At 35.5% G+C, this 23,647-nt stretch overlaps 1 protein-coding gene across 7 annotated transcripts in view; it reads left to right on the plus strand.

Annotated features, from left to right (window-relative positions):
• Positions 1–19,278, plus strand: part of CEP170 (centrosomal protein 170) — an 84,331-nt gene extending 65,053 nt beyond the window's left edge. For 3 of the 7 annotated variants that reach the window (XM_009276090.1, XM_009276099.2, XM_009276081.2), the window contains 7 exons: positions 813–1,047; positions 6,133–6,310; positions 7,733–7,900; positions 8,209–8,297; positions 14,486–14,579; positions 16,967–17,018; positions 18,913–19,278. In XM_009276090.1, coding sequence (XP_009274365.1) covers positions 813–1,047; positions 6,133–6,310; positions 7,733–7,900; positions 8,209–8,297; positions 14,486–14,579; positions 16,967–17,018; positions 18,913–19,199 — 1,103 coding nt within the window. In that variant the 3' untranslated portion in view covers positions 19,200–19,278. The remainder of the gene's footprint in view (positions 1–812; positions 1,048–6,132; positions 6,311–7,732; positions 7,901–8,208; positions 8,298–14,485; positions 14,580–16,966; positions 17,019–18,912) is intronic. The other 4 variants (XM_009276106.2, XM_009276116.2, XM_009276124.2 and 1 more) reach the window with 2 other exon arrangements.
• Positions 19,279–23,647: the final 4,369 nt, after the last annotated feature.

Genomic DNA, 23,647 nt, shown 5'->3' on the forward strand with positions numbered 1-23,647 from the left:
TTGGGGGACTAAATCCCCTGCAAGAACTTAGCAGGTTGTCGTGATGAGCATTCCTTTACACTTAGTGATATCTCTTCCTGCTAGGAATGTTTAAGGATAGCATATCTGAAATGCATTTTCTAGACTTTAGTAATTCACAGGGGTACGAGAGCCTCCTACTTAGTTTCAGTTCTCTTATACTTCAGGCTGTCTTCAGCAACGTGGCTGTATATGCTTTATGTGCTACATGTGAGAATATATGCTTTTTGCTCTGAGGCTGCTGTTTTTATAGATGTGCCGCTGATTTTTGTAACACTATTAATTTTAACATATTTTTTTCTGTACTAAATACATAATGCATCATCTAGGATTTTTATGCTTTCCTTATGTACGCATGCATTCCAGGCTTGGTGCCAGCTCCACCCTCCCTTCACGTCTCTTCATTTTTTTTGTGTATCATGTAAACCTTGAATGAAACTTGGGAAAAAATCTGCAGAAAAAGTGCAGTCTGACTATATACTTAAATGTTAATGAATTGGGCCCTTGTTTTGTAATACAGTTTGCTTGAGCTCATATACAGTTACTGGCTTTTACATCTTATTTCACTCATCATTATACAAAGAGCATCCATTTTATGTTTTTATTAATCAATATTTATTATTTAACACAAATTTTGTAGCTTTCTTTTTAAGATGTAGTAAATAAACCTTTTGTGAGGTATCTGGGGATTGATAATGAATAGTGGTGTATTTTTGTCATGTTACTGAAATAATATTGTTTTTTCTTATTAAAGCTGCAATAATAATTCTTTTTTAATAATTAAACTAATTTAGTAAGTGCAAGATGGAGGCGCTTTCCTACAGATTATGCTTCCACCTCAGAAGATGAATTCGGATCAAACCGTAATTCCCCTAAACATACCCGTCTACGTACCTCTCCAGCCCTGAAAACCACGCGACTGCAGAGCACTGGGACAGCAGCTCAAAGTAGCAATACATTCAAGCACAGAATAAAGGAACAGGAAGACTACATTCGTGACTGGACTGCTCACCGAGAAGAAATAGCAAGGTTGGTTTTAAAGGAGTGCCTCTAAAATAACAGATTTGTACCCAACCAGTTACACTGGTACATATATAGGAGAAAGAGAGGTAATGGATTTTCTGTATTACTCTACTTACCATTTTCATTCACTTACTGAATGGGTAATTTAAAATTCTTCTAATGAGAGACTGGCAGACAGGACACTGATATTATCAGCACATCTCTTTCTAATGGAAATTGATAGTCATTTCTGACTTATGATAGCCAGATCCCGGAATATGAACTTCTGGTTGCATTATTGGGACTTGCAGAGGTACTTTGTGTAGAACTCGTAGTTGCTAATGGTGTATTTCCTGAGGCTGAAGTATATCTGATTTTGTTCTACCTTTACATTCGTATTGAGGTAAAATTTCAGATCAATGCGTAGTTGACAGAGAGAGGAAAAAGTGATTTTGGCAATATAAGATACCATGTTCTCATTTTAATTTTTGGTTTATCTAGACATTATTTCATGTTAGATATTTTCTGATTTAAATCATATGTATTCATCAAAAAGTAATTTCTTTTGTTCTGAGTCCCTGAGACTAGTATAGCAATTCCTCCGTTATTGCTAATAGCACTCTGCTTCAAGTGAACCAAGGAAAAGGTAGTCAGTTTTCCATTCTGGTAACCAGTTATTCCCATGCCATGCAATACCCAGGCAGTGAAAACTTTAAATACCTTGCACTAAATAAATAAAACTATGTAAGTATATAAATGTTATTTAAAATTTACATGACAGTGTTCAGGTTCTGAACCTTTTCACAGAACTTTTAATTTGGAAGCTAAAACAATAAAAGTGTTTTCCTTTTAAAATTAATCTTAACACTGTGGTCTCACAGATGTGAAGCATGTGTTTTGCTTAGTGTCATTAATTATTTTTTGTTTCCTCTTCTTGGTAATATTTTTCAACATTTGTTTTTCTAGTGTGGTCTGTGCAAAGGGAAAATACTTAAAGGAGTCTGATAGCATCTTGATAAATCATGAAATAAACATCTTCAAAGGCATCTTCCTAAAACATCTCTTTCTTTCCAAGAATCTAAAGTTAGAGATGGATATGGGGAGGAATGTGCGTATATGGGGAAAAAAATTGAGGATAGCCATAGCATATTACTCCCTCCTTATAAAAAGTGCTGCTGAACTTCTACTTCAGTGAAACTTCTTAGTACATTTTGCTCATCTAGGAGAGATTGACACTGGAAGTAACTGACAATTCGGTCTAAACTTATTTGATGGTTAAGTTTGCGGGTTTTTTTTTTCTTCCCTTGGGCTTCTTACCATTTTCTTCATTTAGATACTGGTTTTAAATTTGTTTTGAAGGCTATGTACTTATCCTACCTTTTTCAGCTTCTTTGTTTCCAGTGGAAGTGGTGAGAAACTCCAATTGGTATTGCCAAATTTGTGATTGTGTATAGAAATGTCACACAAACTACATTAAATGAGCATATTTAAGGTTAAGAAAGCTAGCATTCAGCAGCTGAGAAATGTCAGACTACTGTCATCTATTGTCACTGCTTCCAACACCAGTTTCCTTGGTTAGCCTCTGCTGAGCCCCCCTGCTCTAGGTCACTAGTTGATCCTTTCTGTGCCGCGATATCTCTTTGTACTAATTCACAGTATTGCTCCCCTGGCTTTAAGTTTAACTTCTGTCCTTTATAAGATAATTTTTGTCTCTGCTCCCTTTGCCTTGCTAACCATAGTCTGCCCTCTATCATTGTCTACCCTGTTTTTTGTTTCCTTCCCAGCCCTCAGTCCAGACTCTATGATCAGAGTCCCTTCAACTCTGTTTAGAGTTTTTAAAAAAGGAAAAGATAGTTATATGTTCTCACTAAAATTGGTTATTTTGGGTTTTTTGTTGAATAACTGATTAGATTAGGCAGGTGTAAAGATAAGTATTTCATAAAATAAATGTGCAGCTGAAATTAGTGTAGAGGCTGTGTGACAAACATTTAATTGCATCCATGTTACCATTATGTTGTATTTTAACTGGTCTTCCAAGACTGACCCAGTTTGCACTTTTCACAGACTCTACAATTTACAGATATTAATAAAATTGAAAATTGGAAAGAGGTGTTTAAAAAAACTTAATGGAATAACTAAATTTGATCTAAAACCACTTTGGCCTGGAGGGAATATACACCCTCAGAATAACAGGACCTTCACGTATATTTTATTTAAGGATTTTAAAGTATCATTACAAAATAAACTGACTCAGTGTAGGAAGTGTGACATGGTAGACTAATTATAAAAATGTTTTTGGTAATCCAGTGGTTCAGAACTATTACAGATATCTTAGAAGCATTCCTGTTTCATTGTGGGTTTTCTAATACTATGGGTATTCTTTCACTGCAGGTAAATAAGAACTAGAGTTCCAGGCTGTTGAAAAAGATGGTCATGCTCTTCCCATCCCAAGCCCCGTGTTCTCACCTTTTCCCTTGCATTGGAAACTCTGTCTGTCCCTTACGTAACTGTATAGCTGCGGGAGTCTGCTCACTGAGCAAATCTTATAGCAACATTCCCTGGAGCAGGTTGGGGGGTTAGGGAATTGGAGGTTTAGTTTAGTTTTGCCTCCCTGAATTGATTTGCCTTGTATGATTGCTGGGTCTGATGCAGGAAGCAGTAGAAATCTGCAAGGCAACCTACAGTTGCAACAGAGTAAATAGTGTGTACCTAAAGCCTAAGTCTCTTGCCCTTGATTATACAAAACATATTCCTTATATTTAAGCAATACGTTCTGTTTCTAAAAGTTAATGTCGAATGACTTGAAAACTTTATTTATGAAAAGTCAGGCCCAACTCTCAGCTGGTTTCTAATTTTCTTTTTCATAGTGCTTTTTGTTTAGTGCTCTGTCTATATTGTTTCTATACAGAAACGTTATTGAGTACTGGCTATAGCTTACTATCACATTGAAACTAATTCCAGATTTTGTTCGCTTGACTAGTGTTTGACTATGATGATTGTCTAACAGGTTGCTTGCCATCCATGTTAGAGTTCTTTATTATGATATTTTCAGGATTCATTTGAATTCATTTTTATGTAGATATCTGACATTTTATGTAATTTTGATTGCTTGGTAAGAACTGAGTTGAAGTGGCTGTGGCATGTTGAAGCATTGCTGATTTCTGTGGAGAGTTAAGTCTTAGTTGATTGATACTACTTTTGATTATGGTGTTTAATGACATTTGTCTTCTGGAAAATTTACTGATAACTGTTACTTCCTGGGTTTTATTTTCTTCACAACTACTCATTAAATACCAAAATTTGTCCCAGAAATATAAACGTGATTATTAGCAACTTCTCTGTTTAAGAAAAAAAGTGATACGGTTGTGTGAAACAACAAAGTAGGTGCTCTAGTATCTCTACTACTTAGAAATTAGCTCAAACCTTGGAGTTTGTATGGTACGTATATATAAGAACACGAAATACAAATTTCTTCACAACTACTCATTAAATACCAAAATTTGTCCCAGAAATATAAACGTGATTATTAGCAACTTCTCTGTTTAAGAAAAAAAGTGATACGGTTGTGTGAAACAACAAAGTAGGTGCTCTAGTATCTCTACTACTTAGAAATTAGCTCAAACCTTGGAGTTTGTATGGTACGTATATATAAGAACACGAAATACAAATTAAAATTGACCCAAAAGATGTAGTAATTAGGTTAAATTAATTAATGTAGTAATAGGCACTTACCATATTTTAATTTATTAAAATGAGCAATTGACTTGGTTTCTGCTTTACTGTTCCAGTCTTTGATAGTTTGAATTCAGAAATACTGTCCTGAGTGGTCGCGGGTAATTGCCACATATTCTTCTACAGCCTTATCCCAATTATATGTGTATCTGTGCTGCACAAGGTTGCATTTATTGCGGATTGTTGATGGTTAGCCACAAAATCCAGTTTTGTAATTTGACTGGAAATTTCTCTAATTATGTTTGCCTTTCTAGTTTAAATTCTGCTCACTCGGCCTTAAACTATCTCTAGGTCAATGATGTCCATTCTTTTTGACTTGAAGACAAAGTGAAAATAAAGAGCAGAAAGAAGCTCACCTTTAGCAAGCACTGGCCAGCACGGTGTGCATCACTGTCACATGGCTGTGCAACTCCTGCTGCTTAAGTGGCGGGTGCTGCTGTTCACAGAGTCCTTGGTGGTGTAGAATTAGCACTGTTAACTTCTGTGCCTTCAGTCCTCTCAGACAGAAGTGTGAAAGGGGACCACTTGGTGGGCTGCTCTGCATTCTAGGTCTTCTGAACTGCTTGGTCCAAGCTGGAGGTTCAGGGTGCCATAGTTAGTAGGGGGCTTTTAGCTTTTGCTTTGGTTTGGTTTTTTTTCCCCCCTCCTTCTTTTGGGGTGTCCTGGGGAGGAGTAGCACAAGCAGAGCTAGGCAAACTTCCCCCCTGTGCTGAGCAGAATACAGAGCGGAGTGATTTTTTGATGTAGTGGGTCAGAAGAAAGGAAAAGGAATCTTCAGCTGAGAATTCAGATGTATTTGTGTAGTGCTATCATATCCAGGTTTTTACAGGCATGTTCTGTTTTTCCAACTAGAAAGCTTGTCTTGATTAAATTTGACATTTTAGGGTACTGGTATGGAATTTCAGGCACATAAGCAGCTTGATCTGAGCAAGCTGCAGCACTGCTAGATAATCAGAGGTGCTGAAGAAGTTCTTTGAAAGTAGGTAAACTGAGGTATAAATTAAATGTGTTCTGGACATTTCAGATTTACTGCATGTACACAGGTCATCTGTGCAGTATTTTCAGCATATTTCCAGTGCATCCCACGTGTTGGATTTACTGCATGTTGCACACATCTCTGTCTGGGCATCCTAGAAAGAAAACAAGGATGCTCTTGTCTTTTGAGATTGCCTTCTACCTTCTTCCTCTAGAAAGGCATGTTATTAAAAGCTTCAGTTAAAAATTCATCTTCGTGGTTCTACAAATAAACTTTCCGTTTAGAAAACATTTTCATTGCACAGTTATCAGGAACTAGAACTTAGAAGCTCAAAGGCTGCAGGTTGGGCTCTACTGGTCCAGAAGTATTTGTAGGGGAGAATGTAACACTCTCTTTATTACTAGGATCAGTCAAGATCTGGCTCTCATCGCACGGGAAATCAACGATGTAGCAGGAGAGATAGATTCAGTGACTTCATCAGGCACTGCCCCCAGTACCACAGTAAGCACTGCTGCCACCACCCCTGGCTCTGCCATAGACACTAGAGAAGAGGTAGGAGATCTTCATGGAGAAATGCATAAGGTTCTTCCTTTTCTTTATTTCTTTTGCTTTTAGCTTTTTGCATAGCCTTTTTTAGTTATTTCCACTCAACCCGTATGCATGATCTCTACATTGTTTTTTGATTTAAAGTTCCTTTATGTTTCAACAAACAACCCAGAAATTATTCTATGAACACAGCTTGTCAAAAGGATGCATACTATCTGTCTGTCTCTTTTTTTCCACGAAACATAGGACAAGATAGTTAATTGTTTCTTGCTTGTCTGTAGCCTTAGATACTGTTGGATAGTATCTAAGCGCATTTAAAGATACTAGTGTGTGTGCACAAATATATATAAATGTATACATTTAATACTTTGCATCGCTTTTAAAAACAAAAAAGTCCCTCTTTTCACAGGTTACATTAAAGTTTCATCTTCTGAACTCTGAAATACTTAGGTACCATCAGTTAACAATAACTTTAGGTTTTCTTTCTTAATAACATTGTCAAAAACTGCCTTGAAATAAGTTTGCTTTGTGCTTCTAATAATTCTTATTTTCTTTGACTATCTCTGGTGTGCTGTTCTATGAATATATTGACTAACTTCCAGTAACCATCACAGGTCTAATGCTGGTAAACATATTAATCTGAATTTAAATCATCACTTTTTACCATATTACAGTTCACCCTAATATGTTGTAAATGTTTACTGCATTTTCTTCTTCATAGTATTCCTTTCAAAATGTGTTTATTCATTTTTGTCTGCATAAAGTTTGGTTAATACATTAGTTTACTCTGTTTAGTATAATACTGTCTTTTTCTGTGGAAAAAAAGATATAAACAGTGATAAGAAATCTGTGAGTTGTGTACTCCGAAAAATTGTAACAGCACTCACATAGATTTTGGTTTTAATTCTTGTGGACTTATGGCTAAACTTTAAGGAAGTAAAGTGCTCATTTTCTCAGATCCAGTTAGATCACTCTGATTTTTATATTACTAAATAATTATTTTCTTCTTTAAAAAGTACTGTACAGTGTGTACATACTACTGCAGGTGGCAGTATCTCCCTTAAGTAGGTATAGGTGTTTCTGTAACACTATGACTAATCTGGAAAAAAACCTAAATTTGATAGTATTGTACTTAATTCCATAGATATATTCCATTGATCGAAGGAATAAATTATTCAATACCAGTTTATAGGTAACTATTATGTTACTTGCCCATAAGCAAAATTTCTGTGGGGTAGTCTAATTTTGCTGTGTATGTCTAGTATTTGAAAAAAAGACCTTCATTTTTACAAGGTATTGTTACATCAGAGATGCATTATTTTATACTATGCAAGACAACAGAATTATTTTTATTTGATAGGTTTCTTGTAAACTGTTTCAGAAGGGAAAAAAATATTAATCTGACCTTGCATGTATCCAGTAGGTTTCATAAACTGGATTTTTCTTTTACCCCCCCAGTTGGTTGACCGAGTATTTGATGAAAGTCTCAATTTTAGAAAAATCCCTCCACTAGTGCATGCCAAACCACCAGAGGGGAATGGTCGGCCTAATGATGCTAGACCTCAGCTAACAGATGCCCTCGATCCCCCAACAATTACCCGGAGAAGGACTTGGAGCCGAGATGAAGTGAGTTCACAACAGGATTCTGTCTAGTAATGTGTCTATTTTAAGCTTTTACAGTTGTCTCCCCACTTAATATTCTAGACACTATCCTTTCCTTCCTACCTGTAGCAGGTGGCATTAATACTGGAAACAAATATTTGTGTATTATTTAATTTGCAAAATTTTCAAATATGATTGTTTGTATATGATACTAATTAGAACACAAGTATGATTTTTTTCAAGTTACAAAAATATTTCAAAATATATGGAATTGTTTGTATTTAATTCCCATTAAACTAATAATATCTTTTTTTATTGAAAACTTATTGCAGGTTATGGGGGACAGTTTGCTGTTGTCTTCAGTCTTCCAATTTTCTCGCAAGATAAGACAATCCATAGACAAAACAGCTGGCAAAATCAGGTGGGTTTTTAAAAATTATTGTTATTACTGAAAATGTTTGGCTCTCATCACCATTCATACTGGCAGGAGAGATATGTATAATACAGATAGAGGAAATGTATTTAGTAGCAACTTGTGTTTTAAAAAGCAATGTTACCTATGGCCTTTTTAGCATTCAGAAAGATTTGGGATGGATAATTTTTCCATTGTTGCTGGTGCGTAGTTCACATTCTATGAAGATAAGTATCAGCAAAGTTTACTTGGACAGAACAATACCCATCATAATTCCAGCAGAGGAGCTGTTCCAACACATGCAAATGCTGTGCAAAATCTACATGACCTCTATGCAAGTCTTGTAAAACTCCCTTCCTTAAAAGATAAGGTTAAGAAGTTGCTGAACTGTAAAACCGGGCCCTGTACGTTTGCCAAGTTGTTGTAGGGATCACCCATTTCAGGAAGAAAAACAAATGGTACAGAGGAGAGCAGTTTCAGTAAATCCTTCTGAAAAAGAACTTGCTCTTGGAGACAATGTGGTCACTATTGAGTAACCATCTCTTATTTTTAATTGAAAATTCCTGCTTAGATCGTTAGATTCCTGCATAAAATGTCTTCGTAGCTAACAGGAAGTATAGACATGTCAAAAATGGTAACATGTTGCTCTACCAACAGCTCCATTTGACTTGAATGAGTGACTGTACAACCATTTGGTGACCACTTTGTTTGACAAGAATAAATGAAAATTCTAAATACAAAGTTCAGGATTGTATAATTCACATGTCCTTCTTCATGTCTTTGTGCAGTTAATAATTTCAAAATAGAGTACATTAAAAATAAGAAAGTCATTTGGCTGAACTTCATGTATAATTTTCTGAATGTGAGAAAATATTGTAATTGATCAGTTTGTCTAGGAAGTGTCAGATATTGAAATCTTAGATGTGTGACAGATTAATCATCAAGTCACAAATTTATTTCACTATAGGGTGATGTAACTAGTAAAAGCAGCAAAATAATAACATATCTGAAGGTTATCTTCTCATGGGAGTACCAAAAAAGACTTGACCATAGAAATCAAGAGAAAAAAAAAATCTGTATAAATTGGTAAAAACTGTAGGTTATCTGCCATTTCTAGTAGGAAGAGTATCACTGAGTGAAGAAACAAGTCTTTAACAGCCTGCAGCCCATTCTTATTATTTCTGTTCTAAGGTTTTGTGTGTGTTGTTTTTACTGGTGGTTACAGGTAACATTTGTGAGTACCTTATTTTCACTATCTTGGAACATGTTTCTAGGCTGATATTCATCTCATTTCTCTTTTTCCAACTCACCATTTTGGGGCCGCAGGATTATAATATTGGAAATATGCCATTTGCTGCCTTTCCCTCTTTAGTTTCCCCAGATACCGTCTTTTATGTATCATACTATTTATTTGAATATCCTTGAACAAAAGACGTAAATGTCTTTTACTATGTAATTTTAAGATACAAATGAGTTTGTGAAATGCAGGTGTACAATATGGTTACTCTCAAAAGCTGTGCCAATAACAGAGTTCAACTGCATAATGCAGAATTTATTACAAATTATGCAAAAGCTCACAACTTCTTCAAGTTTAACCAACCTCTGAGTGCATGCTATCATTTACTTTAATAGCTGATCTCAAAAAAAAGAGCAAATAAATACATGCAAGAAGGTACATAAGCTGACCATTCTTTGAAAGTCATTTTAAAAGGCATTTGAAATTAGGAAATAGAAACAAAATATTACATTAAGTTTTGTTCTGCTTATAATTCTCTGGGAAAATACAGTGACATCCATAAGGAACTCCGCTTACCAATATATTTTTTTTTTTCCTTTTAAAGCTGCATCATTGGAACAAGAATCTTGCTTATTGACTGACTTATTTGTGGTAGGCCTCTAGGATGATATGTATCTTAAGTTCCTCAGAAGCAGTAGATATTAGATACTTTACTTTTTTCATCATGCTGATTTTTCTTGATGGTTGGCAGTTTCTGATCTGTAAATATGTTGCTAGCACAGCTGTAGTTTACTTATCATAAAAAACTGAGTTCAGTACAGTGAGTTAAATTTACATATGCAAATTCATTCTGAGAAAAGCAGGTAACAAATCAAGTCTTACACTTTTCTGATTAATTTTCTGAGCTTAAAAGGTAAGTCAGCTACATTGTACTGAATGTAATAATGATGTGATCATGTTTGATATTATAAATATAGGCATACCTATAAACATTTTATATACATTTAAGGAGAGTGGCATTGCATATTTCTATAAAAATACAGTGGAGAAGCTTTAATTAATAAGCAATTAATTAGCATATTCCCCAGAGCTGTGATCAAAACTTCCATTTCCTGCTACTCAGAATGGATTTGAATAATATGATGTTACTCATAATGTCATTAGTATCAGAAAATCAACAATAATTTCTTTTTAATCAGAAAAACAACAATAGTTTTAGAATTGTTTTTAGAGAGCATATAAGGCAGCTAGGACCTATTGCAGATTTTACCTTAGCTTTGTTTTGATGTACAGGAGTTCAACCAACTGGTGTGCTTCTATTCCTTTTACTGGAGTTAAGCCAGTTAAAATTTCTGCCCAGAACACATACAATGAGAATCAATCAGGATTTGTCAAGCTAGCAGTTGTGTATTTTTCCAAAGTACTTGAACCTGAAAGGAGAGGAGAAATTTATAGAGGCAGCAATAAGAGTAAGCCAGTAAGTCTCTCTGTGTTTTAAAAGTCCTCTCTCAAATCTTCGTGTTCACCAATGTAAACCTCTCTCCTGAGAGCACAGATGGTATAGGGCAATTACGGTCCTTACAAATTGCATCATACATACTAAAAAAATTGCATCCTTCCTATCTGGGTCCAAATGGAGAAAGACGTGCTTCCTGTGAATGTGAACGCTCTTCTTTCTGTTCTGTTTTAGTTGCAATAGCTAGCTTTACAAAAAGACCAGTTTCACTTTGACTAAAGTATTAAGAACATAAATATTTTCAGTGGTTCTTGAGAAGCAGGTCTATCGGAAATTAAAATGAGCTGAAATCAGTCATGAAAATAAGTTAATATGAGGATAAAAGGAAATAGATATCTTTTTGCTTGACTAGTTTCTTCCCCACTTCATTAGAGCTGCCATTTCTGTTTTCTGGTTTATAGATAGCGTTCCAAGTTCCACTGAGTTCTGTCATCGTTCCTACCTTATATTAAGAAATAGGATTGAGAGAAGCTTTTGATGCTGTATTCCTTGGCCAGCTTCTCCCAGTGCTGGCCAAACTGGGGTTTTTTCCCCAAGTCCTAGTGTGGTGTTCAGATTGAACCAGATTCAAGTGCCTGGTTCGTTTCTTTCACCAAATCCTCTATATATTTGTAATTTTCTTCAGGATAAGGTCATAACTTGGGTATTGCTAAGTTATTTTTTTTATAATTTATTTTTATTCATTACTTTGTATAATCAGTTAGGTTCTTATCTACTGGTGTACACAAAACTACATTATATTTAAAAATTCTGCAGCATTCTTGCCATGTATCCTATAACCCATTCTTTGCTAATGGATTATTGTGGTGGCTTCTCAGGAAGCAGATATGCAGTTTGTTTGCTTTTCTGTCTTTTATACGTTATAATGAGTTTGCAGGAATTTTCAGAGATTGTGGAGGGAAGAGGTAAGTAGGTTTTGCAGTGAGAAGACCTACGTGGTTTTATCAGTGCTCTACAATGTGAATGCAGTGTTATTGGCTTGCTTTGTAGCAGGAAAGTACCTCTTCAGTCAGGCAAAATCTAGGCAAAGCATTCAGATCAGTGCAGGTACTGCTTGTTGGTCTCTGCACTTTGCTTTGCATCCTGCAAAGTGCAACGAAAGAAAAATGGGGACTGAGCACAACCAGATTTGCCCCAGAAAGTAGGACTGGGAAAGGCAGGAGCAGAAGGCAGCAGGCATTTATAAATACATTCTTTTAATATAAAAAGTATGGTTAGAAGGAGGAAGAGCAAAGGAGACAGAGATGAAGACCCCCAGGAGGTTAAAATGTGCTAAATGAAGAATTGAAAAAAATGTTGTAAAAAGGAAATAGGCTTCCTAATATTATAGCAAAACCAAATTGCCCTGTCCACTTTATAGTGGAAATAATAATAATATTTTTTCAATTACTGTTTTCATTTTTTTCCTCTTTTTTTTTTTAATAAAATGACCTATGAAATGGAAAGCTTTCAAATTGTAAAAGAGAAGTAAGAACAATATTTCTAAAAGAGAATAAGACTGAAAACACCACATACACAAGCAAAAGCATTAATCACATACATAAAGATAGAAGTATTTTAATATAACATGAGCAAGAAAGTAAATGAAAAAAACCAAGCAGTGTCACAATAACTTCTATATTTTTCCTACTATTGCTGTTTACTGCTCACTAAAGCCTTAATTTCTATATTCCTGCTGATTTCCAGAGTGATATAAATGCTATTAAAGGACGGAAAGTATAGCTGTGTAAGAGTCTCTGTATACTGAATCAAAATATTTCCAGGAGTTTCCTGTTTTTAGTGTAAGATCCTATAAAGGATTTAATTGGCTCTGCTTTTTATTTATTTAAACTCATCAGTGTAAGGCAAGTCCTAAATTTTCCATTGTAATTCAACTTTCTGGTATCCAGGTTTGCAGTTGTGGTTTTGCAAGCTTTTGCACTCTGTTCCAGAACATAAAAGCAATCTTGTCAGATGTCTGATGATCAACTTTTGTTACAAGATGATGGCACTACTTGAGGCCATAAAGTGTTTCATGTTTTCTTCACTGTAGCTTTGATTACTTTTAATTTATTTTTTCCTTCCCCAAGATGTATTAATGTTTACTCTTTGTATGCTTTGTACATTAATACACTGAAGTCACTTGCAGAAGTGGTCATTTGCCTTGATCCCATGACATTCTGTCATGAGAATAGAACTTCTCAGTGAAAGATCTGACAAAAACATATTCTGAAGCAGCAGCTAGTGAAGACCTCAAAGGCAGAGAAGAATTAAAGCAGCTTTTGGATGGGCTCTCTATGGACATCTGTGTACTGATAATACAGGGTACATGTTTTGAAAAGCTAGACTTTCTTGACAGGATATTAATAGAGAGTGGGATTTTCCATAGGGTATAAATAACTGAAGAAACATTAACAGAAATGCAGTACTAAGTCTCTCAGCTTTCTTTCAAATTCTTAGTCTTTATGAGATGCAAGGTATCATTCATTTCCACCTTAAATATTATTTCCTCAGAGACCTACCTACACCAATAACGTCTTTAAAATGTACTTTTCGGTCATGATTTTAAATTGGTTTGTTTGCTTAGCAGTTTTACTGCAGCTATTTTTGTACTTTTAACTCTGAAATACCAATTAGAGAAGAAGCAGATTTGGAATCCTCTATGTCATCATGGTGTCACTTAAAAAAAAAAAAAAAAAGAATACCCAGACCTTAAGTATCCACACATCTTTGTTTGTTTGTTTGTTTTCCAGTTGTGCAAATGTAGACAGTTTAAATGATGTTTATGATATGACAATGAAAACAAAAAATATTTATCACAGCAGGGAAGCAAAACATCAAAAATGAGGAATCTCACAGTATGCTTTGGGGTTTTACAAATAATAAAGTGACTTCTTTAAACATGTAATACAAGTGATACTTGTATATACAAGATTTATATACATGATTAGTAATGTAAATTGTGTGTTGAGACGTTTCAATGCAAACTTCTATGAAATGCATTTTTCTTTTAATTTTCTGAAGTGTTCTATTTTTCACTAAATTAATATAAAATACAAATATAAAAGAGTAGCATTTACCATTGTTAATCTTTCTCTTCTTTTTGCAATTGTTGTAAAATGCAGTGTTAATAGGAAATTCTCTGACTACTATAAAATAGTTGGATTTTTAAAAAACGTCTCAGTGCTGGAGGAAAGAATCAGCTGTGCCTTTTCAACACCATAAGCAAGTATTTAGCTACAGAACTGCTTTTTTAATGTCAATAATAATGATATTGCTGAAACTCTGTATGCTTCCCTGAAAATTTAAACCGTATGGTTGGATTCTGTCAGTTTTTATTTCAGATTTTAGTTTTATTCAGTGCTCCCTATGCTGCTTTCTTGTATCGTGTATCTAATCTTTCAGTTTTAGTTTGTTTATTTTTGTCTGTTTTAAACATACTGTTCTTTAATTTCTTTCTTCTAGAATATTATTTAAGGACACAGATAGAAACTGGGAAGAAATTGAAAATAAGTTGCGAGCTGAAAGTGAAGTTCCTATTGTGAAAACATCAAGCATGGTATGAATAGTTACCTTTTCTGGGACTGAATGAGCCTCTTACCTAATTTGTAAATAATCAGTAGAGGAATGTGTTATTTTCAATTATATAAAGGCAAAAATCTTTAAAAGGTTTTATTTAGAAACTCTATATTTCAAGAATAAACCTAGTCTTCTTTAATAATTACTAAGACTTACTATCTTATAAAGAAACAGTCTTAAGAAATTGTTCAGGGGAAAATCTCAGATAAAGAATGCAATAAAAGGGGTTCAGACTTTTTAGACCATCAGTACTTTTGTTTAACACAAGGCCACTAGTTTGAATGTTGGATTGCTTTCGAATGAACTTGTTTTACAGTCTAAAGACTACTTTGCCTACTGATTATTAATACTTAATATTAATATAATACTTAATACTATTACTACCAATTATTAATATTTAGAGAAATATTTTGCTATATGTGAATGAAAATAATCTGTAGACACATTGCAATAAAAGCATTCTTCAATGAAAAATAATCACGTTGATTTTGTGTGGAAGTGATAACCATAGGGTACTAACTACAATTCTAGTTGATTCATGTATTCTTCTACCCCTGCCTAGTTAGGGCCATTTCATAACCAGACTGTGTGACAGTGTGAGGGAACGGAGCACACATGTTGTTTCCTAGTACTCTTCTCTGCTTCTAGACACAGAGCGTAGGGTTTTAAAAACATCTCTGCATGTGAGAGCAGGCGGAGAGTCTAGCTACATTATCCCGTCTGGAGTACCGTGCTGTTAAGAATGTCAGCTTACAGAGGCAGTTTTCTTTTCTGAGGGAAAGTTGGGAGAGTAAACTCCTTCTCACATACTTTGTGCTGGGCTGCTCAGAAGCAAAATGTGAACACATTTCTTCTGACATTGAACTGGCTAGCACTTCTCTGTTAGCTCACCATGAGTATTAAACTCATCCAGATTGATTTTTCCTGGAAGTATTAAAAACTTGGCCTGTAATTTCTGCAGAATGGTATATTTTTTAAAAGCAATCATTAGTAACTCAGTGTTATAGTTTATTAGATACACTGACAGTTTTGGGTTTTTTTTTTAAAGTTTAAATTAAGGAAGTTACTCATGGAAGTTTCTAATTTTAGAAGTATGATGATAGAAGGAGTTTCTCTTATCCTATCCATTTCCAGAATAAGATCAGAGTTTAGTGTTTTATATTCTAAATGCCATGAATATGGGGTTTTAAGGCATTCATTAAAAAAGAAAAAGTTTAGTTGTATATTTATTCCTAAGTTCAGCATTTTACAAAATTTTCTTTCAATGCATTAAAGCATCTCACATTGTTTGAAAGTGTATGGGGCTTTTTTTGTCTATGCACGGATTTTCAAGTTTCTGCTCAGTTTTCAGAGCAATATATTGTTCAAATGCAGTGCTTATTTTTACCACAGAATGTTATTAAAAGTTAACAGAGGACAATCGTAATGGATGTTTGTTTTGTCCTTGGTACATTTATGTCCAGCTCAGATGTGGAATCTGCTTAAAGATAATGACTTTGTAAAATCCAAGGTAATCAATCTCTCTGCCACCCACAAAAATCACATTACTTAATACTGAATGGGTTTCTGAAACGGGTTAAAAGGGTTTTGGAAACCAGTGCCTTTGAAAATTTTCAGCTTTTGAAGACCACTGATAGCTCTCCTCAGCAGTTGGATTAACGGTATTCTTCAGTGTAGGATCCTTCAATTGTAGGATTTACATATTTATCATTTAAGATGTGGTACGTTTAATGATTGTTGTGTTTCTGAGTGCGTTGCTGTTGCTACATCTGTGTTAGCAAGTAGTGCAGCACAGAGGAGAAAAATCTGTAAGGCAAACGAGTGCTGGGGACCCAACATTGGTGTGCTGTACAGGATCTCATGGGCACAGGGCCCAATGGTTGCAGACAAAATCCCGATGCAGTCATCTTACTATTCTGACTTATATCTGAACAAGGTTGTAAATCACCCTATTCCATTAATACTGGGTTTATACTGTAACTTTCCTTTAAAGGTTTGCTGTTACTTTGCCCCATTTCGACAGAACCGTGGTGTCTATAAGTCTGTGCTTGAGAAGAAGTAGCGCAGGCAGATGAGCAAGGGACAGAGTGAGGTTTTGTTGACCCTAGTGATCAGCCAGTGTGGAGGAGCTCTTGATTTCTGAGTGGGCCACAGCTGTCCAGCCTCAAGCACTGCCACCCAGGACCCATGGTGGACATGGCTGGGCCACCACCAGCAAGGGTGTTCTTGATACCAGGAGGGACAACCTGGCATACCAGGAGGGACAACAAATAGCATATTGCAAAGGCTGGGGAGGGGGATTGTTTACTGCTGATAGGTAGTTTGAGTCTCTTTTTCCTTAATGAAACACATTTGTTTCTTTCCTAGGAAATATCATCGATCTTACAGGAACTGAAACGAGTTGAGAAACAGCTGCAAGGTACAAATCTTTTTTCACTTTTCTCTTTCGTTGTTGCTTGCTTTAAATTTTTTTTAATATATATCTATATATATGTATATCATGAAACAAAGTTATCACATTTTATACAAATATATTCACATATCATGAAACAAAGTTATCACATTTTATTCAAATATATTCACAGTATCAGTTATGTACATTAGTATCATATAATTGCGCTGGCACATGGTAAAGAAACATCACTGAATTATTTTAAAACAGGAGAGTGATGATATCTTTTTATATGGGGCAGAAAAGGCTCAACTAAAAATGAAATAGTCCAGAGAATCCTAAAGGAATTATCTGTGAAACATTCTTAATAGAGATATTTAATTGCTGGCACATTTGGTAAAGAAACATCACTGAATTATTTTAAAACAGGAGAGTGATGATATCTTTTTATATGGCTGAGAAAAGGCTCAACTAAAAATGAAATAGTCCAGAGAATCCTAAAGGAATTATCTGTGAAACATTCTTAATAGAGATATTTTTGTGGGTAAATATTGAAGCGTAGATTAGGCTTTAAATATTGAATCCTGAGATTAGGCTTTATAAAATAGCCTTTGCACATCAGTAATACCCTCATGTGTAGCACAATTCAGTATAAAGAATGCACTGGGACCATAATCTATAGGAAATCTCAAAAAACCCCAACTTCATCTGATACAATAAAATGAAAATTTAGGATTAGCTCTTGACATCTTCCCTTCACACTGCTGAATCCACTCTTTGTAACTGTGGAGTCCACAGACTACAAAATAGAAAAGTTACTTTGCTTTTCACGTGCAAAGACTTACCTGTGTGTAAAATGGAAAGAAGTATGTTGTGCTTACAAAGTCTGCTATTTAGACATATATCCCATTTATCAAAATCAACCTAAAAACTGAGTATTTTTTAAGAAGAAGTTGCAATTTTATTTGTGTACTGTTTATACTTAGTTGATTGCGTAAATTGGAGTGATCAAATGGATTAGTGGTCCATGCTTATATATAATCGCTACCGTATTTGTTGTAAATTGCCTATATTTGTTATTTTTAGTACTCAGATTTAATGTTACAATAAAACATGTTTTAAAAAAGAATGTTTCAGGAGGAATCATTAGCCACCTTTATAAACAAATTGGTATTTGTTTCATACTCAGCAATAATTAAAAAACGTTAATTTATTACAAATTATATTGTGTTTAGAGAACATAACAAAGAAATAAGGCCCAGAGAAAGAGGCTAAATAATTTCCTTGTGTACGCAGTAGTGTTCGAATAGATGTAACACAGTTTGGGAAATAAAAAAGAGAGAAGTTCTGTTAAATGTGACAACGTGTTAATGGTACAGTAAAATGAAACTGTACTAGGTGCTTCAGTTTGCCCTCACTATGTGGAGGAAGAGGGACAATAAGTCCATCGTTACGCATTAAAAAGGATAAATGATTGCTCTTTTGTACAAATTTCATTCAATCATGGAATTAGCAGCTATGGATATTTGGCGGGGGGGGGGCTGTTGAATGAAGCATAATAGAATGGTAATATTAGAGTAAAAGCCCCTTAAACATGACTAAAAAGCCCATCTTTCAGTCCCTATAAGCTAATCATAGACAGTTTGTCATCTCTCTTTCCTGTCCACACATCAGGCAGTCTTTAGTTTGTGCAGTTTCATTTCATCTAAAGTTTTGATATATGTAAATGCTTTTAAATATGTCAGCTACATATATGGTGGATACACCACCCCTTTGTAGTGGGCAACACACATAAAAGCTCATGTCTGTGATTATAAAAATAAAAGTGTTAGAACGGGATTTTCATGTTTTTTGTGGTAACAGAAAATCGTATTTTTTATGGTTTCTTCCCTATCCCTTTCATCTTTTCTTGATTGCTTAGCAATTAATGCTATGATCGACCCTGATGGTACCCTGGATGCTCTGAGCAACTTGGGATTCGCCAGCCCCATCTTACCAGCTCAGCCGAAACCGAAGTCCAGTCCCGTTTCCCAAAGTACCCGCCCTCAAGTGCAGCCAAACTGCCAGCCTGAAGCTCGGGCTCTTCGACCCGCTGCCGTCCCTGTTGCAGCTGAATTTGAGAATGCTGAATCCGAGTCTGATTGCAGCATACGTTTCAATAGGTTTAATCCAGATAGGGAAGAGGAAGATGCCACCCTGCGTGAGTGACATCTCAGTGTTGATACAAACACCTTTCATGTGGAATGTTTAGGAATAAAGGAAAAATTATAATATTGGTTTTATAATTTAAAAAAAAAAAAGTCTTGGTTAAGCAGCAGTTGTTTTATTAAACCAGTTTTCTTTAACTGTGATGCTTTGATTGTCACACAAATCCTTGTCAAATCATAAAGATATGCATAGATACCAGTGTAGGAAAGCAGATTGTGGCAGGTTTGCCCTTTGTGGTTGTGTGCTTTGCAAAAGAATTATTATATCAGCAGTTCTCCCTTAATAGATTTATTTCTTTTTAAAAGCCATGCAAGCAGTCTAACATCTAATGTTACTGAAACCCCAGATCTCTTTGCCAAGCTGCTCTAATGAATGGACTTCCTCCACTAAAGTTTGTACAGAACTGTTGAACAGTTACATTTGATTCTGAATTAGATGATTTATATAGGAAACAATATCTTTGACTACAGTGACACATTACTGCAAAAGGTAAGACAGATTTCAGAAAGCATTCATTCTTGTGTACTGAAAATCTCAAACAGTTCTGTGATTTATATAACCTTGTTGCTGCGTAAATTGTCTTGGGGTTTACAAAGTCCACATATTATGTTTGCACTAAGATTTGCTGGGAGTGATAGGTGAACATATCGATATCATTAAACAGCAAGCAGTGTTTTGGTGTACATAGAAAACTGATAATACTATACTTGTATTATCATTGCAGTGTTTTAATCCACTTTCTGAAAGGACTATTTGGCACTTTTTGATCTTCTTCAAATGTCTTTTTGATGTTAATGAAAGTAGAAGTATTTCATATCTCATTTCTGTCCAAATGTTGGTTGAAACTAGGAAACAAATTTAAACATACAGCAACATGGGACATTTTAAAGCATATTGAGGCAAATGGGCTCTCACCAATTCAAATGCAACATAAGCTTACGGAAGAAATTACTGTTCCTTGGAATGATCATGAGATGTAAAATTTTCTTTAGGGGACTTGGAAATAGAGTTGTCATAATTTGCTTGATCAATAGATGCACTCCCAAGCAAATGATTTTATTTGCTTCTGTATATTTTCCTGTAGTCTTGCTAGTAAAGCTGTCTCTGTCTTACATATTTAAAAGGATTCTGGAAGACGACTGCTAACATAGACATTTTGCTTCTGCCACTGAAAAGCAAGTCTATTTAAAGTTTCCTATATAAGCCTATTTTCCTTATAAGTTGTCCCAGTAACTTAACATTTGGAAATAATAATAAAAATAAAAGTAAATTACTTTGTATTTCCAGAACACTGTAATTTGGAGGAATGTTATTAATAATAAAAAAAAGTAAATTACTTTGTATTTCCAGAACACTGTAATTTGGAGGAATGTTATTTCTGTTAAATGTAACTAATAGACTGGAATTTTCCTATGTTTGCATCAGTCTCTATATATTAAGGTTAAAGATACAGTTTTGCAGCTTTTATGAAATGGTCTTTAATATTTCAGCAATAATCCTATATGACATTTGTTTAAAAAAACTACTTTCTGTACACTTTTAAATTGTACAGGCTTTCAGAAGTCAGTAAAAGTTGGACCAGTTAATAAAAATGCAAAAACTTTTTTTGTAGAGATGTAAAAACAAAACCACTAATCTGTTGTATAATGGATTTCATATTTTCTTTAAAAAAATTAAAAGCGAACAGCCTTCATGTATGACTCAATATGCTCTACTCCAGCTAACTGTGGAAGCCTGAACTACGCTAGTTTACAGAGGCTACAAGAAAAGTTTTAGAAGGCGCAGAAGGGCAAAAATAAATTGAAACTAGAGCTAGGTGTTGAAAACCGAGTGTACCAAACCATCACCATAATTCCTTCTTTTGTTTAATGCTTGGGAACATAATTTTTCCGCAGACTCGAGTGGGAAGTAGGAAATGGCTAGGAAGGATTAAAGGTGCAGGCTCTTCATGCGAGATTCTGTTTGTGTTCTTTCAGGCATTTCTACCTTTACGTTCTGTAATAAGCATTTTGCATTACTATGTTCTTATTTTGTATGAACATGTTCTCCTTATTTATTTTTGTTACATTTATTATGTATGTTATTTTGTTATATGCATTTACAACTCCATTTTTAAATAAAGTGTTTCTGGAACTTTACAAATGTGTGAATATGTAATTGAGAGCTGGGAAGTTCACACAGTCTTCCTGCAGTCTAACTTACCTGTACTGAAATAGGAAATGACATTTTTTCGTAAACGTCTTTTCTCTGGAAAAAGATATATTATTGCCACTGCTGCATCATTTATTCTGTGCTGACAGTATTGGCTCACTTTCCCGTACTCAGGTTCATTTCCACACTTGAACTGATTTTTGTGCACAAAGCTAGAGGGAAAAGTAGTCCAGCATGCCAGTCACCAAACAGTGACTGCGTTTCCCTTTGTAGAATGAAAGTAAATGAGTTTTAATGCACCTGCCGGGTGCAACAGTAGGTGCTTTTCAGACTGCTTTCCTTCTCCTTCATATACGGGAAAACTTTATTGAACATTCTGATTTGGCTCCAGACTGGTGCCTTTTGTTCTTCTGTCCCAGCTTCGACTCCATACGTACTTTCCTGCAAGACACTAAATTTCCTCTTCTGTAGCTAGCTTCATGCAAGAACAAAACTGTGAGTTTAGTATAAAGCTCCAAGGATTCCTTCCCAGCTTACGCATTTCAGTGTTGCCGAGCTTTGCTGTGACTTGGCAGCAGCCAGCTCTGATCTTGCTTCTGTGCAGCTATTTTTCCTTTGTATCCCCAGTCTGATGGCATTAAGACTGCGCTAGTGGCACACGGTAACACTCAATAGCACTCAGCTCTAGAAGGGCAGGAGATTTTTACTGATGTAAAATGAGATGCTGTAATGATGTATGTATAATGATGTAAAATGTAAAATAGAGATGCCAGTTCGGTATAGTCAAAGACATGGAAAAGTTAGAAGGGCTTTCCAGGTGCTCAGGACTTTTTCATGTTCCCCAGCTTCATTGGCTGCTGTTGTTTCCTCGCTTGTTGCCAGTATCCCTCTGTCTTTGCACAAGTAAGGGGAATGCACTTTTCTGGGTTAATATTCTCATGCGCGGAGCCCCATTTATATAAGCGATAGTGTAGCATTTTGTTATGTCTTCCCACTAATATTTTCGTCTATCCACTATACTTTGAGCCAAGGTTATGCAGAGATGTTTTTCAGAAGTACTTGGGAAATCCAGCCAGATTGCAACGGTCCCCTGCTTCCTTTTGACATCAGCAAGCGGGCCTGACATGCAGTGACACAGGGAAAGCCGAGTTCACGCCTTTTCTGATCAGCACCGTTGGTTCCTCCCTTAGCTACATGCACTGTTCTAATTATACACCCAACAAATACTTCTAATGACACTCACATCTGGTTGTAGCATACAGAAATAAAGCTAAGAGTATAATTTGTGTGCCTGACCTGATCACAAACAGCAAGGCGGTGTTTCACTACAGCATGTACGTTATACCAAAAGCAACTGGTACTTTAGCCTCAGAAGAGAATGCTGCTTCATACCGAAACCTGAATTTCAGTCAATGCCTGTTGGAAGGCCTTTGTAATTTTAACTGGAAAGATTTCAAGCATAGAAAAGATCTACAATTACTGCTCTGACATGCGGCCGTGAAAAGAAAGGGTATGCAGGAATGCGTGAAGCATTCTGTGAAATAGTGTGTACAGTAAAAGGAGGCCACTCACTAGGTGCCAAGGGGATTTTACACCACCACATCTTTTGTATCTGAAGAGAATTACAAGGAAGAAACTTTGCCGCTCACCATACAAGTTGCTTAGCTTCATCTTGATAAATAATCCCATTTTTAGAAGGGCAAGAATGTCATCTTTGACTTGAAGTAGAGCACATCTGTAAATGCTGACAGGGTTACAGTCCTGGTAGTTCAGCCACGCTTGCCGGATACTAAATACATCCGACGATATCGGTCTTGGCAATATTGCCCAAGGACAGTTGCCTAATGCTAAAGAACAGCATTTCCAGCTGCACTAGCTCAGTAATCTTGTAAAAACAATTTTTGTTTTCAACTTGGTAAGCCTTACCCAGTGCTGTTCCTGCAAGTGACAGCCAACAGAGAAGTGGTTGCGGAGCAAGGCATTTCCTTTTCAGATTCTTTTCTCGCTATTCATGTCTTTCTGGAGGAAAAGATGTAGTTAGCAAACAAGTGGGATTATGCAGCCCTGGAAATGCTTTAAAGCAGGATAAGATAACTGGAAGCCTGGTGTCAAAGATCTTGATCTTTACCTGTTCCAACGAGACCAGAGTTAATAGCAAAAAAATAAACCCAGTGCTCACTTTGTCTCGCTAACAACTTCACGAGCAGTTACTATTTTGTAAGATGTTAACACTCTTACCTCACATCTGAGGAGAGCTCTTAAAATGGCAGGGTATTACAAAATGCCCTCTTTGGGGA

This window comes from Aptenodytes forsteri, unplaced genomic scaffold (genome assembly GCF_000699145.1).
Source record: "Aptenodytes forsteri isolate BGI_AS27 unplaced genomic scaffold, ASM69914v1 Scaffold10, whole genome shotgun sequence".
In the NCBI taxonomy this organism is placed as follows: Eukaryota; Metazoa; Chordata; class Aves; order Sphenisciformes; family Spheniscidae; genus Aptenodytes; species Aptenodytes forsteri.